This window comes from Phyllostomus hastatus, unplaced genomic scaffold (assembly GCF_019186645.2).
Source record: "Phyllostomus hastatus isolate PE091 unplaced genomic scaffold, TTU_PhHast_1.1 phas_scaffold_216, whole genome shotgun sequence".
NCBI classification, from domain to species: Eukaryota; Metazoa; Chordata; class Mammalia; order Chiroptera; family Phyllostomidae; genus Phyllostomus; species Phyllostomus hastatus.
In genome coordinates, this window is record NW_025334018.1 from 8594442 (window position 1) to 8616553 (window position 22112).

General features: G+C 38.7%; 1 protein-coding gene across 1 annotated transcript in view; it reads left to right on the plus strand.

Annotated features, from left to right (window-relative positions):
* Positions 1-1939: 1939 nt before the first annotated feature.
* SEC22B (SEC22 homolog B, vesicle trafficking protein) overlaps positions 1940-22112 on the plus strand; it is a 28502-nt gene continuing 8329 nt past the window's right edge. Inside the window, exons 1-4 of the mRNA XM_045816593.1 lie at positions 1940-2134; positions 9372-9481; positions 14155-14315; positions 16743-16889. Of these exons, the coding sequence (XP_045672549.1) occupies positions 2060-2134; positions 9372-9481; positions 14155-14315; positions 16743-16889 (493 nt within the window). The 5' untranslated portion in view covers positions 1940-2059. The remainder of the gene's footprint in view (positions 2135-9371; positions 9482-14154; positions 14316-16742; positions 16890-22112) is intronic.

Consider the following 22112-nt stretch of genomic DNA (forward strand, 5'->3'; position numbering starts at 1 on the left):
TCGAACTGTAAGAAATTTAGTCAGGGATGGTAATTCAAAATTGCCACCAACACAGACCGTGTCAGTATCCTCCGAGTGAGGTGCTGCTCCTCCCGCAGGGGCAGGGCTATGAGGGGCAGTGGCCTTGGGGCTTGGCCGAAAGGCGGACACCAACGTCAAGGCGGGCCGTACTTGGAACTAGCCAATAGCCACCTAGGGGGCAGAGCTTTTGAAGCTGACTGGCGTAGAAACCGACCGATCAGAACCTCACTTGTGTGAACTGCGGAGGCAGACCCAGAAGAGTTCTGATACTGTAGGGGTGGTAGGTGGGGCTGAGGACGGGTATTCAGGACTACGGTTGTATACTAATCTGTAAGAAAGAGTTTCAATTTTTTAATGAGCGGTTCGGCAGTACTAATGTATATGTCTGGATATCAGTCCAAATATAGTGGCTGTCTATTTTTGTCTGCTAGGAGCTTCACCTCCTTCTGAGAAACGCTCCCCCCACCCCGCCCCCATTTAAACAATCATGTAATTCGAACGGGAGCTACTGTTTACTTGAGACTTTTTCTCCTAAGCGACAATGTTTGATGTGGGGGTACATAAGGACCATAGGTTTCTAGGACTGTTATTCATCTTCAAAACCTAGCTCAGTGTCTGGCATTTAATTAGGTACTCAAGAATTGCTTAAGAATAAATGGACCCAAGCCTTTATTGCTTCCTTTGATCTCATGTGTAAAATTTCTGCAATCTTCTGCTAATGGAAAGCCATCCTGTTTTAGCAGCTTAATTTAAATTGATTTAGGTATGTGCTTTACTCGGTTTCTTTGATAGGAGTTAAGAATTTGTTGGCAGCTCTGCTATTCAAGACTTCTGTCTCCCACCCCCGACCCCACCCCAGTACAACGTTTACAAGCTTCATGATTCTTTTATTTGACCCATTTCACAGTGTTGTCAGGTTACAGGCAAAGGATATAATAAGCTTCATAAACTTTAAAGTTCTGAACAATGTTTGTTACCACCCCCCCCCTTTTTCCATTCAGTGTAAAAGAATTGAGAACCTTCCAGATTTTGATCACAGTGTTTGCCATTACCTAGTTCTGTATCTCCCAAAGGACCAAAGGGCAGGATCTCAAAGGCAACTCCTGGCTGTGAAGGAGATGATGCTGATCAAGTCAAAGGCAAAAGCAAATCAGATTTCAGAGTTCTTGAGGTCTAAAATGCCGGGGGCAGTTTCAACAGAGACAACTCGGGCATTTTCCTGATGGCTGCTCTGTGACCTAAGATCAGTTATTCACATATACAATACATATTTTTACCAGAAAATGTTCAAGGATCCATTCGTGGATCATAAACACATAAAAAAAAAGACAAAAATTTCTGCCTAGAAATATATGAACATATACAATATTATGTGTAGAATATATAATATAGAAAATAAAAATTAAATACGAAAATATGTAAGCCTTGGCTGGATAAATCAGTTGGTTAGAGAGTTTGTCACGATAGGGCAAGGTTCGGGGTCAGAGTACACAGAAGAAAAAAAACCAATGGGTGTATGGATAAGTGGAACAGGTGGATGTTTCTCTCTCTTTCCCCCTCCCTCTCTTTCCCAAATCAATAAAATGGAAAAAAGAAAAAGAAAACATGTAGCTTGATTTTTTTTGTCTGTTATACTCCCTTTATCCAAGTACCCATCAACTCCCACCCTCCTTCCCAGCTCTCTCCCCGAACTTAAAGTTTCAAGAACTAGAAAATTCTGATTCAGTTTGTGTGCCACGTCCCTTCAGGGGTTAAGGTTTATTGGAAGCTTGAAATCCGGAAAGTAAGCGGAGCCTTGGAAGATTCTGAAGGTGGAGGGCGAGACCGCGGAACTAGTGTTCCGGTAGTTGTGATTCTCGGTGGGAAGCCAATTCTGGGGACCGGTAGTTGAACGCTCTGGAGCTTGTTTCCGGCCACCTCAGCGGGAAGCGGAGACGTAAGGGGCTGGGTCTTGGGAACTAAGCTAGAGCTAGAACTGTTGTAGCGGCGGAGGAAGTCAACCCTGCGGGCCAGTGTTGGGTCCCTGTAACCTGTGAAGATGTTATTGCTCACAATGATTGCCCGAGTGGCGGACGGGCTTCCGCTGGCCGCCTCGATACAGGAGGACGAACAGGTGAGCTACTAGATCCCCGCGACCCCAAGTACCTGCCGAATGTTGTGCCCTCAGCACCCGGAGTTCTTCTTAGGACGCTGGAGACCCTTGTGACTTCTCAGGCACTCCCGCCTCTCTGAAATGCGATTTTATCTTTTGACTTTGGAGAGACCGCCTGTTAGAAGTAATCTGTTCTGAGGGCGGAGGTAGATTTTTGTGTTATCTGTTTCTCTTAAACCGAACCAACAAACAAACATCGCTCTGGAGAATGGATAGGTTCGGCTGATTGTGATCATCTAGTCTTCTGTAACTCTCAGGGACTTTGTCAAAATCCAGGATTTCTACATTTTTGCTGCTGATAAAATTGAGTGACAGGTCATGGGTTAAAACAGCTCCTAAATTCTTCAACTTGAACACCTGATCCTTGACCTAGCTTGCTGACATCTTTTGAAAGTGGGTGAGGTAATATTGCCACATATACACACCTGTTTGAAGTTCAATACAGTACCTTTTTTCAAGGTTATGTTGAATTCCACCTCCTTCATTAAATTCTTACTGTTGGAATTAAAACTCCTGTGTAATATTCCTGTTACGATTTATACCTTTATCTTACTATTTTCCTTTGTATTAATAGTTTCCTAGCAGGCAAGCGACAGATCTTAGTCATCTTTGTGTTTCCCATAGCATTTACTACAGCAGCTTTATACTGGTAGGTGCTCAAAAATATATTGAATTTATTAAAAAACAACAACTCCAGACATCTTGAAAGGGAAGTCCTTTGTGATTCAGACACACAAAAGAAATTTCTGGTGTGAGCCAGGTTTCTGGAGCAAGGTTGGGAGGTCCTGAAGAAGGGAGGCTGAGAGTGAAATTTTATAATCTCTTTAAAGTAATCTATTTTATATTACAACCTAAGTAGTTTTAGGGGATAAAATACCTCAAGGCCTTAAAAAAAATATGCATCTTAGGAAGAACCATTCTGCACATACCTTGTCTTGTGTTTTTCATTCATATATTCATGAAAAGAAAAACGTATCGAGCACATCAAGTGTGCTAATGCAGGGGGTTAGGGGACAGAGTCCCTACTTTCATGGGGCTTAGAGTTTAGTAGAAAAGCCAGATAACTAACAATTATAATGTAGTGTAATTGCTATAGAAGGGAAAGAATGTTCTGTGGTTGAACACGGAAGAGGTATGGTATCCAAGTTGATTTGGGGAGATCAGGAAAATTTTCAGAAGAAATGACATCTAAACTGACCATAGTGTCTAGTAATAAGGAAGGCTTCTCTTTGGTTATTTGCCTTCGTAGGTTTGATCTAGAAATATGTTTACTTTTGCTTTTAGACTAACAGTGATACAGATTTTGAAATTGCATGTATGACCAGTGAAATATTTTCCATTAATTCAACATAAACACTGATATAAAATGTGAAAAAAATGGAGTGTGCCCTGAATTTTAAATTGTGAAATATTTTTCTCTTTATCGATGTGTTAAGATTTTCTAAGACCACTCTGCAGAAGGAGAGAGTGAAAGTTTAGAATCGAATCTGATTTTAACAAGCAGGATGGTGTGGGAAATATTTCTTAAAGGATATGTCATTTGACTAAGAAATAGTTTTCCCAAAGTGAGGGAAGTCTGGTCAGTTTTCCAACTATTGCATTGAATTTCAGTGTAGGCAAAAAATACAAAATGGATTTGAAGTCAACTTAATATTAGTGGGCCCTTACTCTACCTTGATACTTTATTGAAAAATTGACCTATTATTGTGTGTTTCTTAATTTTCCAAATAAGGTATTGGTTTACCAAGGTGGGTTGCTTTGTTCAGTTGACAAGGAAAGAAACTTGACCCACAAAAGATTTTTGTGATTGCAATTCCTTGGTAATTTCCTTTTAGAAATGTTGGCTTTGAATGATAAAGTCCTAAACTTTTAATATCTGCAAAAATATCGACTGTAGACTATATTTTTACCAGTACAATAGTATACAGAATGTTTACAGAATGTTCTGTGCTGAGCCTGTTGAGTGAATGATGTCATTCAATTTTCATACCAATAGGTAGTGTTATTATTCCAAATTTATGGAAGGAAGCTCTGAGGCTTAGAGAGGATAGGTCTCCTGAGTAAAGTCACACAGCTTCTAAATAGCACAGTGGAATTTTTCATCAAGGTTTCTTAACTTTGGCACTGTTGACCTTTTGGTATGGATAATTCTTTGTTGTGGGAAATTGTTCTGTGCATTGTAGAATGTCTTGCAGCATCCCTGATCTCTATACCTTAGATGCCAGTAGCATCACCCCCACCCTCCCTTCAGTTGTGACAACGAAAAATATTTCCAGGTGTACCTGGGTGGGTTTGGGGCAAAATCAACCCTGGTTGAGAGCCACTGGTTTTTAATTACTATCTGTCTGACTCGAGACCACAGCCTTAGTACCTAACCACTACACTTTACTGCCTTGTTCTAAGACTTCTTAATAATGTATTTACATCCTAGGAATCCAGAAATAACTTTTAAGAATTGGATATCTTGACCAAATAGTTTTATAGTAAGTACCTTAATTGTCCAGGCCAAATAATTTAGCGTACCTTTTCAATTATTAACATTGATAAAATAGAAACCATATTTCAGGTAGTTACTAGGTGCTAATCTCTGTACAAACTGCCTTATTACTGCATTTGAATGGCTATTTAGATAATACAATAGAGAGTAAAATTAAAAAATGATATAGGCAGAATATCTTATGCACTGTTTTCTCTGTGCTTAACTAGAAATGAGGGCCTCCGGCAGGTAGAAAGATGAATTTTTCTCTTCAAACCTAGATTCTGTAACTGATCCTCTATTTCCTTTCTTTCTTCCATCCTGCTGTGTTTCTCCTTTTCAGATGTTTGCAGTTTCTTCACTGACCTTCCTGTTCTACCTCAAAATGAACCATATTCTCTTCTCTTTATTTTGCCCTAGCTCTGTGGACTTGAAGACCTAGTAGACAAGAAAGCAGATAGTCTGTTTATAGTTAAACGAATTTTGATTAATCACCTTACTGTAATTGCTTTTAGAGGAAAATGGTTGGTTCTGGTGCTTCTGGCCTTTGACCAGTTGAGTTCAGCAGGAATTTAATAATGATAAGAGTTTAGCTAAACATTCTTGTAAGGCAGAAGATGGGACTGATACAACTGGTTGTTCCACAGTCCTAGTGACAGCAATAAAAAATATTGCCATTGTATGGCAAATTAATACCCTGTACTTTTTATATTATATACAGAACCAAATCCTAAATATGCTATTGGATGACCTCAGGTTAGTTTCAGAGTTTGTCCAGACTTCCCATCCTCTTCATTATTGGATTACTAACAGATATCCCATTACGGTGAATACAGTTTAAGTCTGTTCTGGATGAAGTAGGAAACAGAATTAGGATATCTAATCTATTTTTAGGTAGACTGGCTGACTATGGGCCCGTTGTGACTTTAACCTTGAAAACAAACTGAGGATTTATCTGTAAAGCAGTGATTATATTGTGAGGTTTAGATCTTAGCTGCCAGAGTTTTTTTTGAGCATTTCCTATGAATTAAATTTAATATTAAATGGTGAGATAGCACCTAGAAGGTGGATCTGCTATCATTGAAGCAGTGTTTTTTTAAAGGTTTTATTTATTCATTTTTAGAGAGGGGAATGGAGGGAAAAAGAGAGGGAAACATCGATGTGTGGTTGTCTCTTGCGGGCCCTCCACCAGGGACCTAGACTGGGAATTGAACCAGCAACCTTTCAGGTCACAGACCAGCACTCAATCCACCAGCCAGGGCATGAAGCAGTTTCAATTGAAGAGGTGGTATAATATGCTTAGGAGCAGGAGTTCCAGAGTTAGATTGCTTCTGCTTGGGTTCAAATGCTATCCCCTTCCTTTTCTGGCCCAGGTACTTGAGCAAGTTTGTAAACTTAAGGTGCTTACCTGCCTTTCCCTGTCAAAAAAGACATCTGTGGTTTTAGTATTTTAAAAATAGCAATGTATGAGCCATGTATGTGCAATTTGCTGGTTTAATTTGACTGGGGATAGAAATTGTGCGTGAGTGGGTTTTTTGTTTGTTTTTTAAGATCTTCAGGTGATTCTAGTGTGAAGCCACGGTAAATCATTAATTTACATTGATATTATTTCTTAGCACTTCAGTAGTGTTTTCAACTTTATTTACATTCCTTTTATCTATTGTTGTGGGGTCAGAATTCTTTTGAATGCCGCTTAATGGCAGAGGGAAGCAAACAAATTAGCAAGTACCGTTCAGACTTAGGAACATAGGATATTGTGCACTAGTTCAAAGCATGTGATATATACACTTTCCTTTATAACTGGCTGACCAGTTATGAAAAAATACACACATATATGTATGCAATATTGTTTAATGATAGTATATAATATTATTACTTCAAAGTATTAATATGTGAAACGATGTATATGCACATATATACACAGTTACATGCATATATAAACATATGTTGATAAAGAGGTATTTCTCAAGTGAACAGCATTATAACAAATAATTGCCATAAGAACAGTATTAAACTAGATAAATATACCAAATGATAGTTTTAGTGGTCTCTACCTAACTTCCCTGGTTCACTTCATGCTTATTTACATCCTTATTCATATTTAAATTTTCAGGTTACCATTTTATTTTAATTTAATTTAATTTTTTTTATTGATGCACAAATGACTTATAATATCATATTAGTTTCAGGTATACAGCATAGTGATTCAATATTCGTATATGCTGTGAAATGGTCACCACAATAAATCTAGCTACCATCCATCACCATACATAGTTACAATTTTTTTCTTGTAATGAGGACATTTAAAATTCACTCTCTTAGAACCTTTCAAATGTATGATACATGATTATTAATATTTTATTAGTATTATCTAGTACATTAGATCCTCATGACTTATTTATTTTATAACTGGAAGTTTGTACCTTTTGATCCCTTTCAACCATTTTTACCCCCTACTCTCCTTCCCTCTCCCAACCACCAGTCTGTTCTCTCATCTGTAAGCTTTGTTTTTTGTTTTGTTTTTTAGATTTCACATATAAGTGAGGTCATACGGTATTTGTCTTTCTCTGACTTGTTTCAGTTAGTGTAATGCCCTCAAGTTTCATCCATGATGTTGCAGATGGTAAGATTCCATTTTCTTAATGGCTGAATAGTATTCCATTGTGTGTGTATATATACTCATCTTCTTCGTCCATTCTTCATCCATTAATGGGCACTTAGGTTGTTTCCATATCTTTGCTATATAAATGTTATGAATGTTAAGGGTGCATATACCTTTTCAAATTATTGTTTTCATCTTTAAATAACTACCCAGAAGAGGGATCACTGGATCTTATGAGAGTTGTTGTTTTTTGTGTGTTTTTTTTTTAATCTTCATTTGAGGACATGTTCATTGATTTCAGAGAGAAACAAAGGGTGCGGGGAGGAGAGGGAGAGAAAGAGAGAAAGAAACATTCAAGTGGGAGAGAAATATCAATCAGCTGCCTCCCATAGGTGTCCCAACTACTGGGGACCAAACCCGCAACCTAGGCATGTCGCCCTGACCAGGAATCAAACCTGCAACCTTTTGGTGATGGGACAGTGCTCCAACCGAGCTCCTCAGCCAGCCAGGGCAGTGGTTCTATTTTTAATTTTTTGAGGAAACCCCATACTGTTTTCATGGTGGCTGTACCAATTTACATTCCTACCCACAGTGAAAAAGGGTTTCCTTTTTTCTATATCCTCCCCAACACATATTATTTCTTGTCTTTTTTTATACTAGCCATTCTTATAGGTGTGAGGTGGTATCTTACTGTGGTTTAGATTTGCATTTCCAGTTCACCATTTTAAATACAGCTATACTGGTACATTGCTTATCTGCCACTTAATTTTTCATTGCTTCCTTGTGTTTACTCTTATAGCTCAGTGGTTTACTATCTAGAATTTTAAGATTTAATTTTATAGTTTTTCGATATTAGACCTCACATCCAGGCTGGGGGCAAACCTTGCATAAACACTTTTCTATTTAAACATGTAGTTATCAAACATCTGTCAAGGAGAGACTCTATCAGTTATTCAAACCAAAATAAATAATCCCAAAATAAAATAATTCCTTCCCATCACATGGCAGAAGTTTTCCCCCAGTATGTAGGTGAAAAAGTAATGCATATTCGCTTTCCATTCTTCTACATTCTTCTCCCTTTTAGATCTTGTAGGTTAGTAAGAGATGATTTTTTCTCCTTTTGATGACACTGCTCTTTCCCCCAGTAGACTTTTCCCCTCTTTTTCTCTTAAACAAAATTATAAAATCATATAGAAATTGTTCAGGGAAATATCACTTGCAATTCTGGCATCTGAATATAATTTTCATATTTTTATGCATATATCCCTTGCTTTTTAAACTTTTGCTATCCAGACTTGGGGACCAAATATTTGTTCAGTAAAGGATACTTGACTTTCCAATCTTTGTCCTCACTTTTGTTCATTTTTACTTAGTTGCAGTTAGTGTTTGTAAGAATTTGAACAGTCATTGGTGCACACATTTACTTTTGCTGATGTGCTCAATACTGTAACACTTTGTGGAAGATTTTGCTTGACATTCTGGCATAAAAGTTAAACTTACCAGTTTGCTGTTCCCAGAACTTTTCCCAAGTACACAACAAGTTCCGAGTACAGTTCCCTGCCAGTAACTGTACAAGTGAAGTGGGTTATGAGGAGGCACTGGCTTTATAGTGGAAAGAACACTGGATTGAAAGTTTAGAGTACCTCAGAGATGTAAATTACAGCATAGGGAATATAGTCAATAATGTTGTAATAACCAGGTATGGGGCCTGGTGGGTACTGGAAACATTTATGGGGAGCACTCTGAAGTACATGATTGTCAAACCACTATGCCGTACATCTGAAACTAACGCAGAATAATATTGAATGTAAATTAATTGAAAAATTTAAAAAGAGGTTATTTTCAAAAAGTACAACAACCAAAAGGAAGTTAAGAGTGCCTTAAATATAGTTGAAAAGTATACTTTTTTCTTAGCAAGTAACTAATATGATTTTCTTGAAAACTAGGAATTTGATTTTCTTTTTTGCTATAAAAGTAGTCCTGTTTGTTTGTTAAAATGAATATTACTAACTTGTAAATGAAGGGCCTTGTTCACATAGTGTCCTCATATGCTGATGCTCCTCACTAATTTATAGTTTGAGTGTGTGTGTAAAAAATTAAGTGAAAGTGTCTTCTTTCAGTCTGTCCGAGATCTTCAGAAGTACCAGAGTCAGGCTAAGCAGCTCTTTCGAAAGTTGAATGAGCAGTCCCCAACCAGATGCACCTTGGAAGCCGGCACCATGACTTTTCAGTGAGTACAACCCTGATTTCTTTGTGATCATTTCAGTGTGAAATACAGTGAGTGTGAGTAACACCTGATGAGAACAGTAACAATTTTTTAAAAGCGAAGGTAACTTTAGCGACTTCTGGCTAAGATGGAGGTGTAGGTAGATGCACTGTGCCTCCTCGCACAAACAAAACTAAGGACAACAAAAATTTAGAAACAAGAAAACAACCAGAACAGAGAGAAATGAATTGAACGGAAATCTGACAACCATTCATCCAGACCGGTAAGGAGGGGTGGAGTTGGAGGCCTACGGAGAGGGGTCGAGGGGTCCTGGCAGGAAAAACCAGTGGCTGGCAAATGCGGGTGTGCAGGGCTCAGGCAGCAGTTGGTGGACCCCAGAAGCGCAGGGGCAGCCGACGGACCTGGTGGCAGACCCTGGGTGTGGGAGGCAACGAGCAGACCTAGTGAAGTGTGCAAGGCAGCTGGCTGTCCACAGTCATATATTCACGTGCAAATAAATAGGCGAAAGTGGGCAGCGACACAGACTGTGCAACCCAGGGACCCAGCGCCAGGAAACAAAGCCTAAAAGCACCGATTGGAAACACCTGTGGGGGTTGAGGCCCAGAGAATCTCCCAGCCTCACAGGAGAGTTCCTTGGGGAGACCCACAGGGTCCTAGAAAGCCCGCCCGCCCAGGAGCCAGCACCAGAAGGGCCCAATCTGCCTGTGGGAAGTGGCAGAGGGGACTGAAGTCCTAGAGAGAGCGGAGCAGGTGCCATTGTTCCCTCTTGGACCCCGCCCCCACATACAACATCACAGCCCAGCAACTGGGGTACCCCGCCCTGGTGAACACCTAAGACTACACCCCTCATATGTAACAGGCACAACCAGACCAAAGGGGAGCGGAAAAGATGGCTCAAACAATTGAAAGCCCCTCGGCCAGTACTTTTAAGCAAATGAGAGTTAGCCAACTTATCAGATGCACAGTTCAAAGCACTGGTGATCAGGATGCTCACAGAATTGGTTGATTTTGGTCACAAATTAGATGAAGAGATGAAGGCTATAATAAGTGAAATGCAGAAAAATGCACACGGAACCAATAGTGATGGAAAGAAAACTGGGTTTCAAATAAATGGAATGGACCAGAAGGAAGAAAGGAACAACCAAACAGAAAAGAATGAAGAAATAAGAATTCAAAAAGATGAGGAGAGGCTTAGGAACCTCCAGAACATCTTTAAACGTTCCAACATCCAAATTATAGGGGTACCAGAGGGGAAGAGGAAAAACAACAAGTAGAAAAGTTATTTAAACAAATAATAAAGGAGAACTTCCCCAATCTGGCAAGGGAAACAGACTTCTAGGAAGTCCAGGAAGCTCAGAGAGTCCCAAAGAGGTTGGACCCAAGGAGGAACATGCCAAGGCACATCATAATTACATTAGCCAAGATTAAAATGAAGGAGAGAATCCTACAAGCAGCAAGAGATAAGGAGACAGTTACCTACAAAGGAGTTCCCATCAGAATGTCAGCTGATTTCTCAAAAGAGACTTTGCAGGCAAGAAGGGGCTGGAAAGAAGTATTCCAAGTCATGAAAGGCAAGGACCTACATCCAAGATTGCTCTATCTAGCTAAGCTTTCATTTAGAATGGAAGGGCAGGTAAAGTGCTTCTCAGATAAGGCCAAGTTAAAGGAGTTCATCACCACCAAGCCCTTATTATATGAAATGTTAAAGGGACTTATCTAAGAAAAAGAAGATAAAAAATATGAACAGTAAAAAAAGATATCAAACTCACAGTTAGTAACAACCACACCTAAAACAAAAGCAAACTAAGCAAACAAATAGAACAGGAACAGAACCACAGAAATGGAGATTACATGGAGAGTTAGCAACAGGGGAGTGGGAGGAGGAGAGAGGGGGAAACGGTATAGAGAACAAGCATAGACAATAGGTAGAAAATAGACAGGGGGAAGGCAAGAATAGTATGGGAAATGTAGAAGCCAAAGAACTTAAGACACATGGACATGAACTAAAGGGGGGAATGTGTGTGGGAGGGGGTGGGCAGAGTAGAGAGCAGTGAAGGGGGGAAATGGGATAACTGTAATAGCATAATCAATAAAATATATTAAAAAATAAATAAATAATAGTGAAGGTAACCTTAAAAGTATAGCCTCTTCATGGAAACAACTTCCCTAGCGCTATTTCTGTAAAACTGGAATCGTGGTTTGTTTATTTGACTTGCACACAATAATTTAACCTGTTATCCTATGTCTAGTGAATGCTGTACCTATCATGAATGCAATAATATGTAGCTTTTTGCTTTAGGGCATTCATAGAGCTAGACACGTGCAGGGTAGTACCGTGCTCAAACATTTACTAACAACGTAACCTTGAAAAATTCCCATATACTTCCCCAGGCCTCGGTTCCCTCTATAAAATAGGAGAAGTAATCATAGTTGTGATTATACATGGAGGGAGTCCGTGTATATCTCTTAATAGTTTGCCTGGCACATAGAGAGTAGTCAATAACCGTTAGTTATTACTTAGAAAAAAAAGAATTATAAAAAACACTTTAAGAGCATTCCATTTAGTGGTTATAGATAATGCATACAGCTGAGAGAGGGATCAAAGTCACTTCATTGGATTTCAAATTATCCACAAATAATTGGTATTATATGTTTAATACATATGAAGTTTGAACATGATAAAACAGGAAGGATTTAAGAAAAAAGAGGACATGAAGAACAGAGAAAAACATAAAAGGACTAGCTGAGTAACCTTACTATTTTAAGAACTCGGATAACTAAGGTAATATAGACCTGGGAGCGACCTTCTGTATTCAACTTAAAAGGACAAAAAAAATCTTCACTCATCAGAGATAAGCAAATAAGCATACAAAACCAAAACAAAAAACCATGGCCTATTGGTTAAAATAGTGGATATTAAGTTTCATAAGGTATTAATTTGTATAGTGTATAAAACATTTTCTATAAATCTAATTTTTAATGTCAAAATGTTACAGGCACTTAATTATATAGTACCTTTGTATCTATCATGGGTAAGGAACAAAAGAAATGAAAAACCTAGGAGAGTTCTCATAGAATTGAAAAGAGATTTTCTTTTGCTTTGTTTCTTTGGGACCTTTATACTTAATCTTCATTTCCATCCAAGAGCTATTTCCTAAAGATTTATTCTTTGCCAGACCATGTTTTAAGTCCTGTCTTTAATGGCCATAGCTTTTAATGAACTTATCCTCTTATTAGCAGAGAGACACATATGCAAGCAACTATAAGGCAAGAAGTGCTACCATTCGGGTATAACTGAAATGCTTTGGGAGCAAGGGGGATGAAGCAATACATTTCCATTTGTAGGGAGTAAGTTTGAGGAAAGGGGATAGAGGGGGACTATAAAGATATTTCATAGAAAAATTATAGTAGAATTGAGCATATGAAAATTAACAAGGTTTCCTCAGGTACATAAAAGAGTATTACAGTTATAATACTATGAAAGTAGAAGTCCACGAGGATGGGAAGGAACCTAGCTTGTTGGAAAACAGCATGTCATATAGTGTATTAGGAAATATGACGTAATGTGGTCTACACTTGTTTTGGAGGGTTACAAATACTATACCAACGAGTATGATTTTCTTTTATGCATACTGGGGACCCCCAGAGCTTTTAAGTAGGGTAATATGGTTCTTTTCACTTGTTAGGAATAAAACCAATGGTTTAGATTAGAAGATGGTTTAGACTGATGGCAAAGAGACTAGTTAACTCAGGTACCCAAGTGAGAGGACAGCAATGTTGTTATATAACATCATCATCATCACTGTCATCATCATCATCATCATCATCATCATCATCATTGTTTTAAAGGGCCTGAGAGATCACATAATGGACTGTAAACACTACTCTGTGGAGTTCTAGGATGCCTTAGGAGCAGGGTATGTGTAATACTTTAGGCCCTTAGACTCCTACTTAAACTAAAGAACTTATTTATTATACATATTGGTTTCCTGAATGTAATTTTTGCTAAAGAAAGAGTATAGTGGCTAAAAAGACAGTTGAAAGTCACTGTGTAGCCTAACTTCTTCCCAAGAGTGTGGAATGTAATCATGAAGCCCCTTCCAGGCCAGGAGGCTCACTGCTCACTCTCACAAGAGGAAGTCCTTCTGTTACTGGGTGGTTTCCAGTTGAACAGAGCACGCCTACCCTAGACAGGGAGTATCAATAGTCCTGAGGTTGTTATTTTCTGTACCCAGTGACATTGTGGCATTAATGTCCAAATTTTAAGTATCCACACAGTTTTTTAGTTTCACTGTTTTTGTTACAGCTAGAAGGAGTTTAAAACTGTGTATAGTAGTTTACCATATGTAATCAAAGGATGGATATAGTCACAATTCCATGGTTTCGCAATAAAAGCCTTAGGTATTAGGATATTTTAGTTGAAGAATTATATAGTGAATAGATAATTATAATAAACATGTCTAGATACTCCTTTTGCAATATACTTCTAATAATAGATGTTTGCTTCTGATTTAGGTTGGTTTAGATGTAGTTTCAGGTTGGCTTCTGATTTAGTTATCTTCAAAGGGCTTAAGTTAGAATACTTTTAAAAGTTTGTATGGTGCTGAGAGTCTGCTCGAGATTGTTAGAGGTATTGTTACTCTACAAAAACTTTTCTTGCTTTTTTGTTCCTCCAGCTACATTATTGAGCAAGGGGTGTGTTATCTGGTTTTGTGTGAGGCTACCTTCCCTAAGAAGCTGGCTTTTGCCTACCTAGAAGATTTGCACTCAGAGTTTGATGAACAGTATGGGAAGAAGGTGCCCACTGTGTCCAGACCCTATTGCTTTATCGAGTTCGGTAAGTGTTTGCTCCTCGCCTCTGTATCAAGGGAGCAAAGAATATGGAAAAACCTATTTGTTATGCTGCTATAATTTTCACATAATTGTACTGATGTTTACATACTGAAGTAGTGGATTCTGCCTCTCCCATCCCACCTCTTCTTGTTCTTTTGAATGAATGGGGCTTTCTTCTTATAAGTAATTTTCTCTGGTCTTTTGATCTTTTCCCAATAGAACTCGTTGCCCTTTGCCCTTTTTGGTTATTTGGTTTGATTCTTCATTAGGCTCAAGAACTGTGCCTAAAGATCTACTAGATTGGCATATAATAGCTGTGTTCTTTCCCCAAACCCACAGACACATCCACACACTCACACATTCACAGTGAAGCTCATTTTATGGAGGTCAGAATTTGATAATCAGAAGAATGATGTTTTGTTTCTTTTAGAAAAGTAAGATTCTCTAATTTTAAAGAAAAGTACTAGAAGATAGATGTCATTGGGGGATAACATTTACTACATGCAGAAGTAGTGAACACAGGTGTTTATCTATAAAAGAATTACAGACTCATCACTGCTCAGACCTGTTAAAGTAGCTGATGGCAATAGGTCAGAGGGAATGACCTGAGTACAGCAAGTGGAGGAAGTGAGAACAAGTATACTCAGACTACATCACTGACATTTTTTGTTAAAGAAATTGGTTTTTACTGTCCCTGAGTTTCTGAAGTGTTTCAGGTTTCCTAGATAAGATCATTTGCTTTTCAGAAATAAATAAAATTTAGCAAAATACTCCAGTGTTTTTATAATTCCAAACTCTCCAAGTGCTAATTTTTTAATGTCTGTTTTTTCAAATTTTACTTTTATAGATAATGGCGGTCCAGTAAACCCAAGAAAAAAATAAGGCTACTGTTGTCAGGGTCACACAGGAGATAGTTGATACACTCAAATTAGGTTAAAGGTTTATATGCAAAGATATGAATGGATATAGGAGGACTGCAAGGTACTGGACAGTAATCATTACCATCCCTAGGTGTGGAGGGATGAGAGGAAGGGGCAGTTTCTGGATTAGGGAAGGAGAAAATTTATAAAAGCCAATTTGAGCCATGGCTGGTGTGGTTCAGTGGATTGAGTGCCGGCCTGCAGAACAAAGAGTCACAAGTTCGATTCCCAGATGGGGCACATGCCTGGGTTGTGGGCCAGGTCCCCACATGTTGGGGGCATGAGAGAGGCAACCACATATTGATGTTTCTTTCCCTCTCTTTCTCCCTCCCTTCCCCTCTCTCTAAACATACATAAATAAACAAACAAACAAACAAATAAATTTTTTAAAAAAGAAGAAGGCCAACTTGAGCTGTAACTTTTGGTGGAGGAATAGTGCCAGCCCAAGGTGACTTCTCAGAGATAAATACCCTGATGTCACTATTCACTCTTCTTTCCTACCCTTGGGGTTCCCCCTTTCACTGAACCTAGCTGGAACCTATGGGACAAGGAGCCCATTGATATAGCCTATGTAGGTCAGCTTCCCAAGGCAAAAGCTGGGTGCAGAACGGTGGAGAGGAGATCTAAAGAGGCAAATGAAAGGCACCCAGCACACACAGTTTAAGATTTTTGCCAAATGTTGAGAATATAATCTTTAATAATGTCATTCTTTTGAGAAATTTAGACATGGGCTAAATATGAATGAGACTGCAGTTTTATAGCAGATATTTGGGAAACACCCTAACACATGCTTGCTTAACCTGAAGTTTGCAAACAGTGAAATTGGGAATGTATGTTAAAGAAAATACTTTAAGATAATATTTTCAATCTTAAAAAAAGGTTTATTTATTTTTAGAGAGAGGGGAAGGAAGGGAGAAAGAGGGAGAGAAATATCAATCTGTGGTTGCCTTTTGTGAGCCCCCTACTGGGGGTCTGGCCCACCACCCAGGCATGTGTCCTGACTGGGAATCGAACTGTTGACCCTTTGGTTCTCAGACTGGCACTCAATCCACTGAGCCACAACCAGCCAAGGCTTTTTCAACTTGTTAATGATAGAGTGACTCTTTTGCCATGTTAGCCTGTAGAAATGCTAGATGATTGCCAGCATCCTTTTCAGGGAATGTGTCGAGTTAAGTAATGAAACCCTTAGGGTGCTTGAAATATAGTTTGAAAATTTCTGCTTTCAGGAAAGGCTTACAGTAGTGGGTCTTAATCTCTCTAAGGATCCTGAGAGTATATACTTCTAATTCAGAGTTGTACAAAGGGCATTTCTTCTGAATGGTCATCTAATTATATTTTTACATGTTACAAATGAAGACATCAGAACTCAAAGTTTGACACTCATTCAAGTGCTTGATTTAACCATGGAGAGTTGCAATAGAGGGCTGAACCTAGAACTCTGTATTGCCTACTTCAGTACTTTGAAGGACATGAAAGAAGTCATTAATGGTCATTTTTCTTCATCATTGTAGAGACCTACATTCAGAAAACCAAGAAGCTCTACATCGACAGCCGTGCTCGGAGAAACCTAGGCTCCATCAACACTGAATTGCAAGATGTGCAGAGGCTTATGGTGGCCAATATTGAAGAAGTGTTACAACGAGGAGAAGCACTCTCAGGTATCTGAAAGCAATATGGGTCTTATGAAGAGGTGGTTCTCATCCTTATATCCTTGCCTGTGGGAAATCTAGATATCCACAGGCAAGGATAGCTTATGTTGGGGTACCTTTTATGCTGCCAGATTCTATTGAGCACTGTTAAGAATTCATCTCTCAGAAACAGATTACATTGTAAAACTTCCAGTATGTTTTTCCTAGTGTCGTTAGTTTTTGTGGAGTTGAAACTGTATAAGGATCTCATTCCATATCAGAAGTAATTACTGTGTCTAAGATATTTACACAATTAAATATTTACAGGAACACCTACATAAGTTAAGGGAAATGAAAAGAAGAATGAGAGGAAATTGTCTATTGCAGTGGTTTCCTGAGTAGGCACTTCAGGTGACTTTACTGCTGCCAGAGCAAAAGTTATAAAATGCCATTTTCATCAAGGCATTCCTCAGCTGAAAAACTTTAAAATCTCTTACTGCAAGATAAGATCTAGTCTGGTCTCAACTTACTTTTCATTCAGTCAGTCATTATTACTTGCCAATGCACAAAGCATTGTGTACTCTGTGATGGAAGATAAGAAGATTAAGAGCTGCTCTCCTTCCGGGTTCACAAACATTCTGACTCATTCTGGTCATCCTGGAACTGTTCTTTAAAATCTAGATAACAACTGCCGCTCTTTTTTTTTTTTTTACTTGATTTTTTTTTAGAGGGAGAAGATGGGGGTAGGGAGAGAGAAGAGAGGTATTGATTTGTTTTTCTATTTATTTATGCATTCATTGGTTAGATCTTATATGTGCCATGACTGGGGATTGAACCTGCAACCTTGGTGCATTGGGATATCGCTCTAACCAAGTGAGCTGGCCGGCCGGGACCTTTCTCTTTGCAAAAGCCTTTTCTGATCCTTATAGCTCACATCACATTAAACCCTTCAAAGCACTTAGCTACATATTTTGGGGGGGGGGGTGCATATAATGGGGTATTTGTATGTAAATGTGTATATGTTCTTGCTTACCTATTTACCTGAAATATAAATATATACTTTATAGTGTATATTTATATTTAATGTTGAAATATTATGTAAGTGTTTAAATGTTAACTGAAGTGTTTAATGTGAGCATGTACTATTTAAAGGTAGTGCTTATGTTTCATGTCTATTTCATATACTTCTTTTATGCCTCATAGTAGTGATCACAAGTAGATATCTTAATGAATATTTCTTGAATTTAACAAGAAAATTGCAACCTATTCATGAATAACTTTTTTAAAATTATACATTGCAAAATTTAACCTTTATGTTAGTGGTAAGAAGTTGTCCCAGCGTATAGCTTCACATTCTTTAAACATCAAATTTTAAGTGAGTCTGTGTATATTTTCATCACAACAGACTTACAGTTTCTACCTGAGATAAAGTAGACCTGCATAGGAATTTTTTAAAAATTCAAAATATATACTACATTGGTTAGTTTATCAAAAGTGTAAAGAATTCTCTTCTAGGGCTTTGCTGGTTGCTACATAGCTGATACGCTGATTGAAAAAGAAATTTACATTTAAGCCCTGGCCAGAGTGGCTCAGTTCCACAAAGCTAAAGGTTGCTGAGTTGACTACTGGTCAGGACACATGCCTCGGTTGCAGGTTAGGTCCCCAGTTGGGGTGCATGCAAGAGGCACTAGTCGGTGTTTCTCTCCCTTTTTCTCCCTCCCTTCCCCTCTCTCTCTAAACATAAATAAATAAAATCTAAAAAATAAAAAGAGATACATTTATACCCCAAAGTAACTTGATCTGATTGGGAAAATAGGAAACATTGTCACAGAGCAATTTATAGATGGTATAAGGAAACAAATATCAGTTGAACACTTTGTGCCAGGTAGTGTGGTAAGGGGATTACATATATTTTACATATTCTTTGGCATAATCCCAGGTGAGGTGCATGGTATCAAACCAGTTTTACAGATAAAGCAGCAGAAACTCAGAAAAGTTTAGTAGCTTACTAAAAGTGCCCCTGCTAGTGCCTGGTGGAATCTGTTGGCTGCAGCGTTGTCGTCCATCTCCAGCATAGGATAGTTTTAAACAGACATATAGACAAAGAGACTATAAAAATGTAGAAGGAAGTAGATAAATGTGAACTGAGCAGGAAAGATTTCTTGAAATTTGATAAATCAGGAAGGAGTGAAGAGTGGTATTTTAAGAGAAAGAAAAAGCATTTCTGAACAGAGCATATGAGAGGGACAGTGAAAAGATGAGCCTACCTCAAAAAAATTTATTCTCTAAGCTTCTTCATAATAAGAATCCATCTTTTATGCCTTCTTCTCTTTCAGTTTTTTTAAGTTGTATAGTTAGTCTACTTTGCATCTAAGATCCAAGAATAGTTCTTATGGGTTCTTTCTGCAAGATCAAATTATGCCCTTTTTTACTGCCTAAATATACTGTTTCTTTTAAGCCATGGATTTCATTCAAAGGTGTCACCCTACTAGACTGTAAATTCCACAGATACAGGGATCAAAAAAACATGTTTGACCATCATCGTATCCTCCGGCACTTTACGTAGTGCCTTCACATATTTCCTAAATGACTTTTCCCAGCAGTAGCTTTGTGTTAATGCTATTGTGTGCTTCTAAATGTTCCTATGTAAAGGAATTCTCTTACCTATTACTTATTTCATATTTCATATGTTTGTTCTTCTGCCCAGTTATTTCCAGTGGATTTAGATTCACTTAGCAAAGATTTATGTATTGAGTACTGACTATATGCCAGACCCTGTCCTAGTTACTGGCAATACAGCTATCAACACAGTAGTTAAAAACCTCTGTCCAGTAGGTTATACACTTTAGTAGACTGGTTAGAAAGATTTCTTACAGCACTGTCATGGTTATTTCTCAGCCTATAACCTTTTTTTAACATGACTAGGTATTTTTCTTGTAGACAAGTTGATAATTTAGATGTGGTTGTCATGCCTGTGTTACCAAGTAATAGCACATTTCTCAATCAAACCAGTCTCTATTAGGCAACTGCAAACATTCCAAAAGCATTCTCTGAGGGAGAACATGCAAATTCAGATTGCAAAATACTTATTCAAAAATTTAAAGAAGTACAATGTTTAATCAACATTCATTTATATCAAACTGAGAGCTTTTATTCTACTTGTTTTTATTATTAAAGTATGCTGTATACTTTAGTTCAGTCTAGCTTGTGTCTGTTTGGCTATTTCTCTAAGTGCTCAGTTCACAATTATAAGAAGATAATGACATTACAAATGTTCTTGTAGGAAAAATAAATGATGCAAAAGATTCTATAAAGCTTGATTTAGTAGATATAAGTAGTTTTCTAGCACCTGTCACTGTATTTTAAGTACAATACAACTTTCCTAAGTCTGTTGAGAATAATTGCTGGAGAATCTTAGAAATTTGGCATTCACCGTTGAAATAAAGCTTAATACTCAGAGTTTGGTTCCTTGAATTTTCTGGGCACATGAGTCTTATTTTACATATGTTATTATTTTTCATAATATGAGAGAATGTGATTTAGACTGTTGAAGGATTATGGAGATGCTTAGGACAGCCAGCATTTCTCAGATGTTTACTGTATGCAGGCACTGCACTCACTTTAGAGGCATTCTCATGTACCCGTACTCCGGTGATAAGTTTCTGTTATCCCCATTATATGTTGAATAGATTATGAAACTGGGTCTTTGGAGAGGCTGAGTTGACCAGTGTCACATGGCCAGTGCATCTGAAATTTGAACCAAAGAGTCAGCGGCCAAAGTCTGCACTCCTAACCACTTCACTATTCAGTCTCAAGAATTTGAGCATAATTTGGCCTGATAATTTTAAACTGCATTGTAGAAGGACTTCTGGTCAAGATGGGAGCATAGGTAAACATAGCTTGCCTTCTTGCACAGCCACATCAAAGTTACGACTAAAATATATAACAACTATTGCTCAGAAGTGGCAGAAATTGAGTTCATTGGGAGTCTGACAACTATGAAATTAAACCACATCTATCCAGACTGGTAGGAGGGGCAGAGATGTAACAGGCTGGTCCCACATCCACGTGTAGAAGATAAAAATTCCAGGAGGAATATCTCAGGGGTGAGGAGTCCCAGCCCTACACCAGGCCCCCCAAGCCCAGGGCCAGTGCCAGGAAGATAAATCCCCATACTTTCTGGCTGTAAAAACCAGCAGGGATTGAGTTAGTGAAAGAAAATTCTAGAGTCCCAAGCAGTTCCACTTAAAGAACCCACCCACAAACTTTCTCAGACTCACTTCCTCTGAACTCCAGCATCAAGGTAGCAGCTTGAAAGGCACCATGGCATATAGGGAGGAACTGAAGTGTCTAGCATCAAGGTGAGACAACAGCTTTTTTTTTGTTGTTTTTTTTTTAGACAGAAAGGTGGTCAGAGCCACAGAGCCAACAGATATGTGCCATATCTGAGAATCCATCAACGTGGCTAACACTGTGTTGCCCTGGAGATCGCATGAGGATCCCACCCAACTTACAGCTGTTAACACTAGCTTTTCCGTATGAATGGCTGGTCTTGGCTTATGCTTCACAACTTCCTAAATCCTTTCAAACAAGCAACAACTGGACTCACTGAGCCACCAGCCCCTGTACCTCTTGTTAAGTGGCTCCAGACATGGCACTAGCAGCAGCCAGCCTAGATTCACAGCTTGGCTTCCTCTGGGAATCTCCAAGCCCAGCACAAGTAGTAGCCATCACAGATTGCTTTATAGTTCAGGCAAGGTTGCCCTGGGCAAAACATATGTGGGGGCTGACCTTGGCCTGCACCACCTGGGAAACCACAGGGCCTATGCACCCAGTAGACGACTACAGACCACATTGGAGCACCACCGCCCTGCCACTACACAATTGATTCTCTGTGGAGGATGGAGGTTGGTGGTCTGCAGTCACAGCCAATCTTTGCAACTTACTGGCCTGGGTAAATCCCTCCCATTGACCTGCTAACAGCAACCAAGGCTCAACTACAAGAGGAAGGTGTACTCGGCCCACACAAAGGGTGCACCTCAAGTACCCAGCTTAGGTGATAGGGAAGGCTATGCCACTGGACCCCACAGGACACCTATTACATTAGGTAACACTACCAAAACAGGGAGTCGTAGCAGCTCTACATAATACATAGAAACAAACACAGGGAAGCTTCCAAAATGAAGAGACAAAGAAACATGACCCAAATGAAAGAACAAATCAAAACTCCAGAAGAAGAGCTAAACTGGAGAT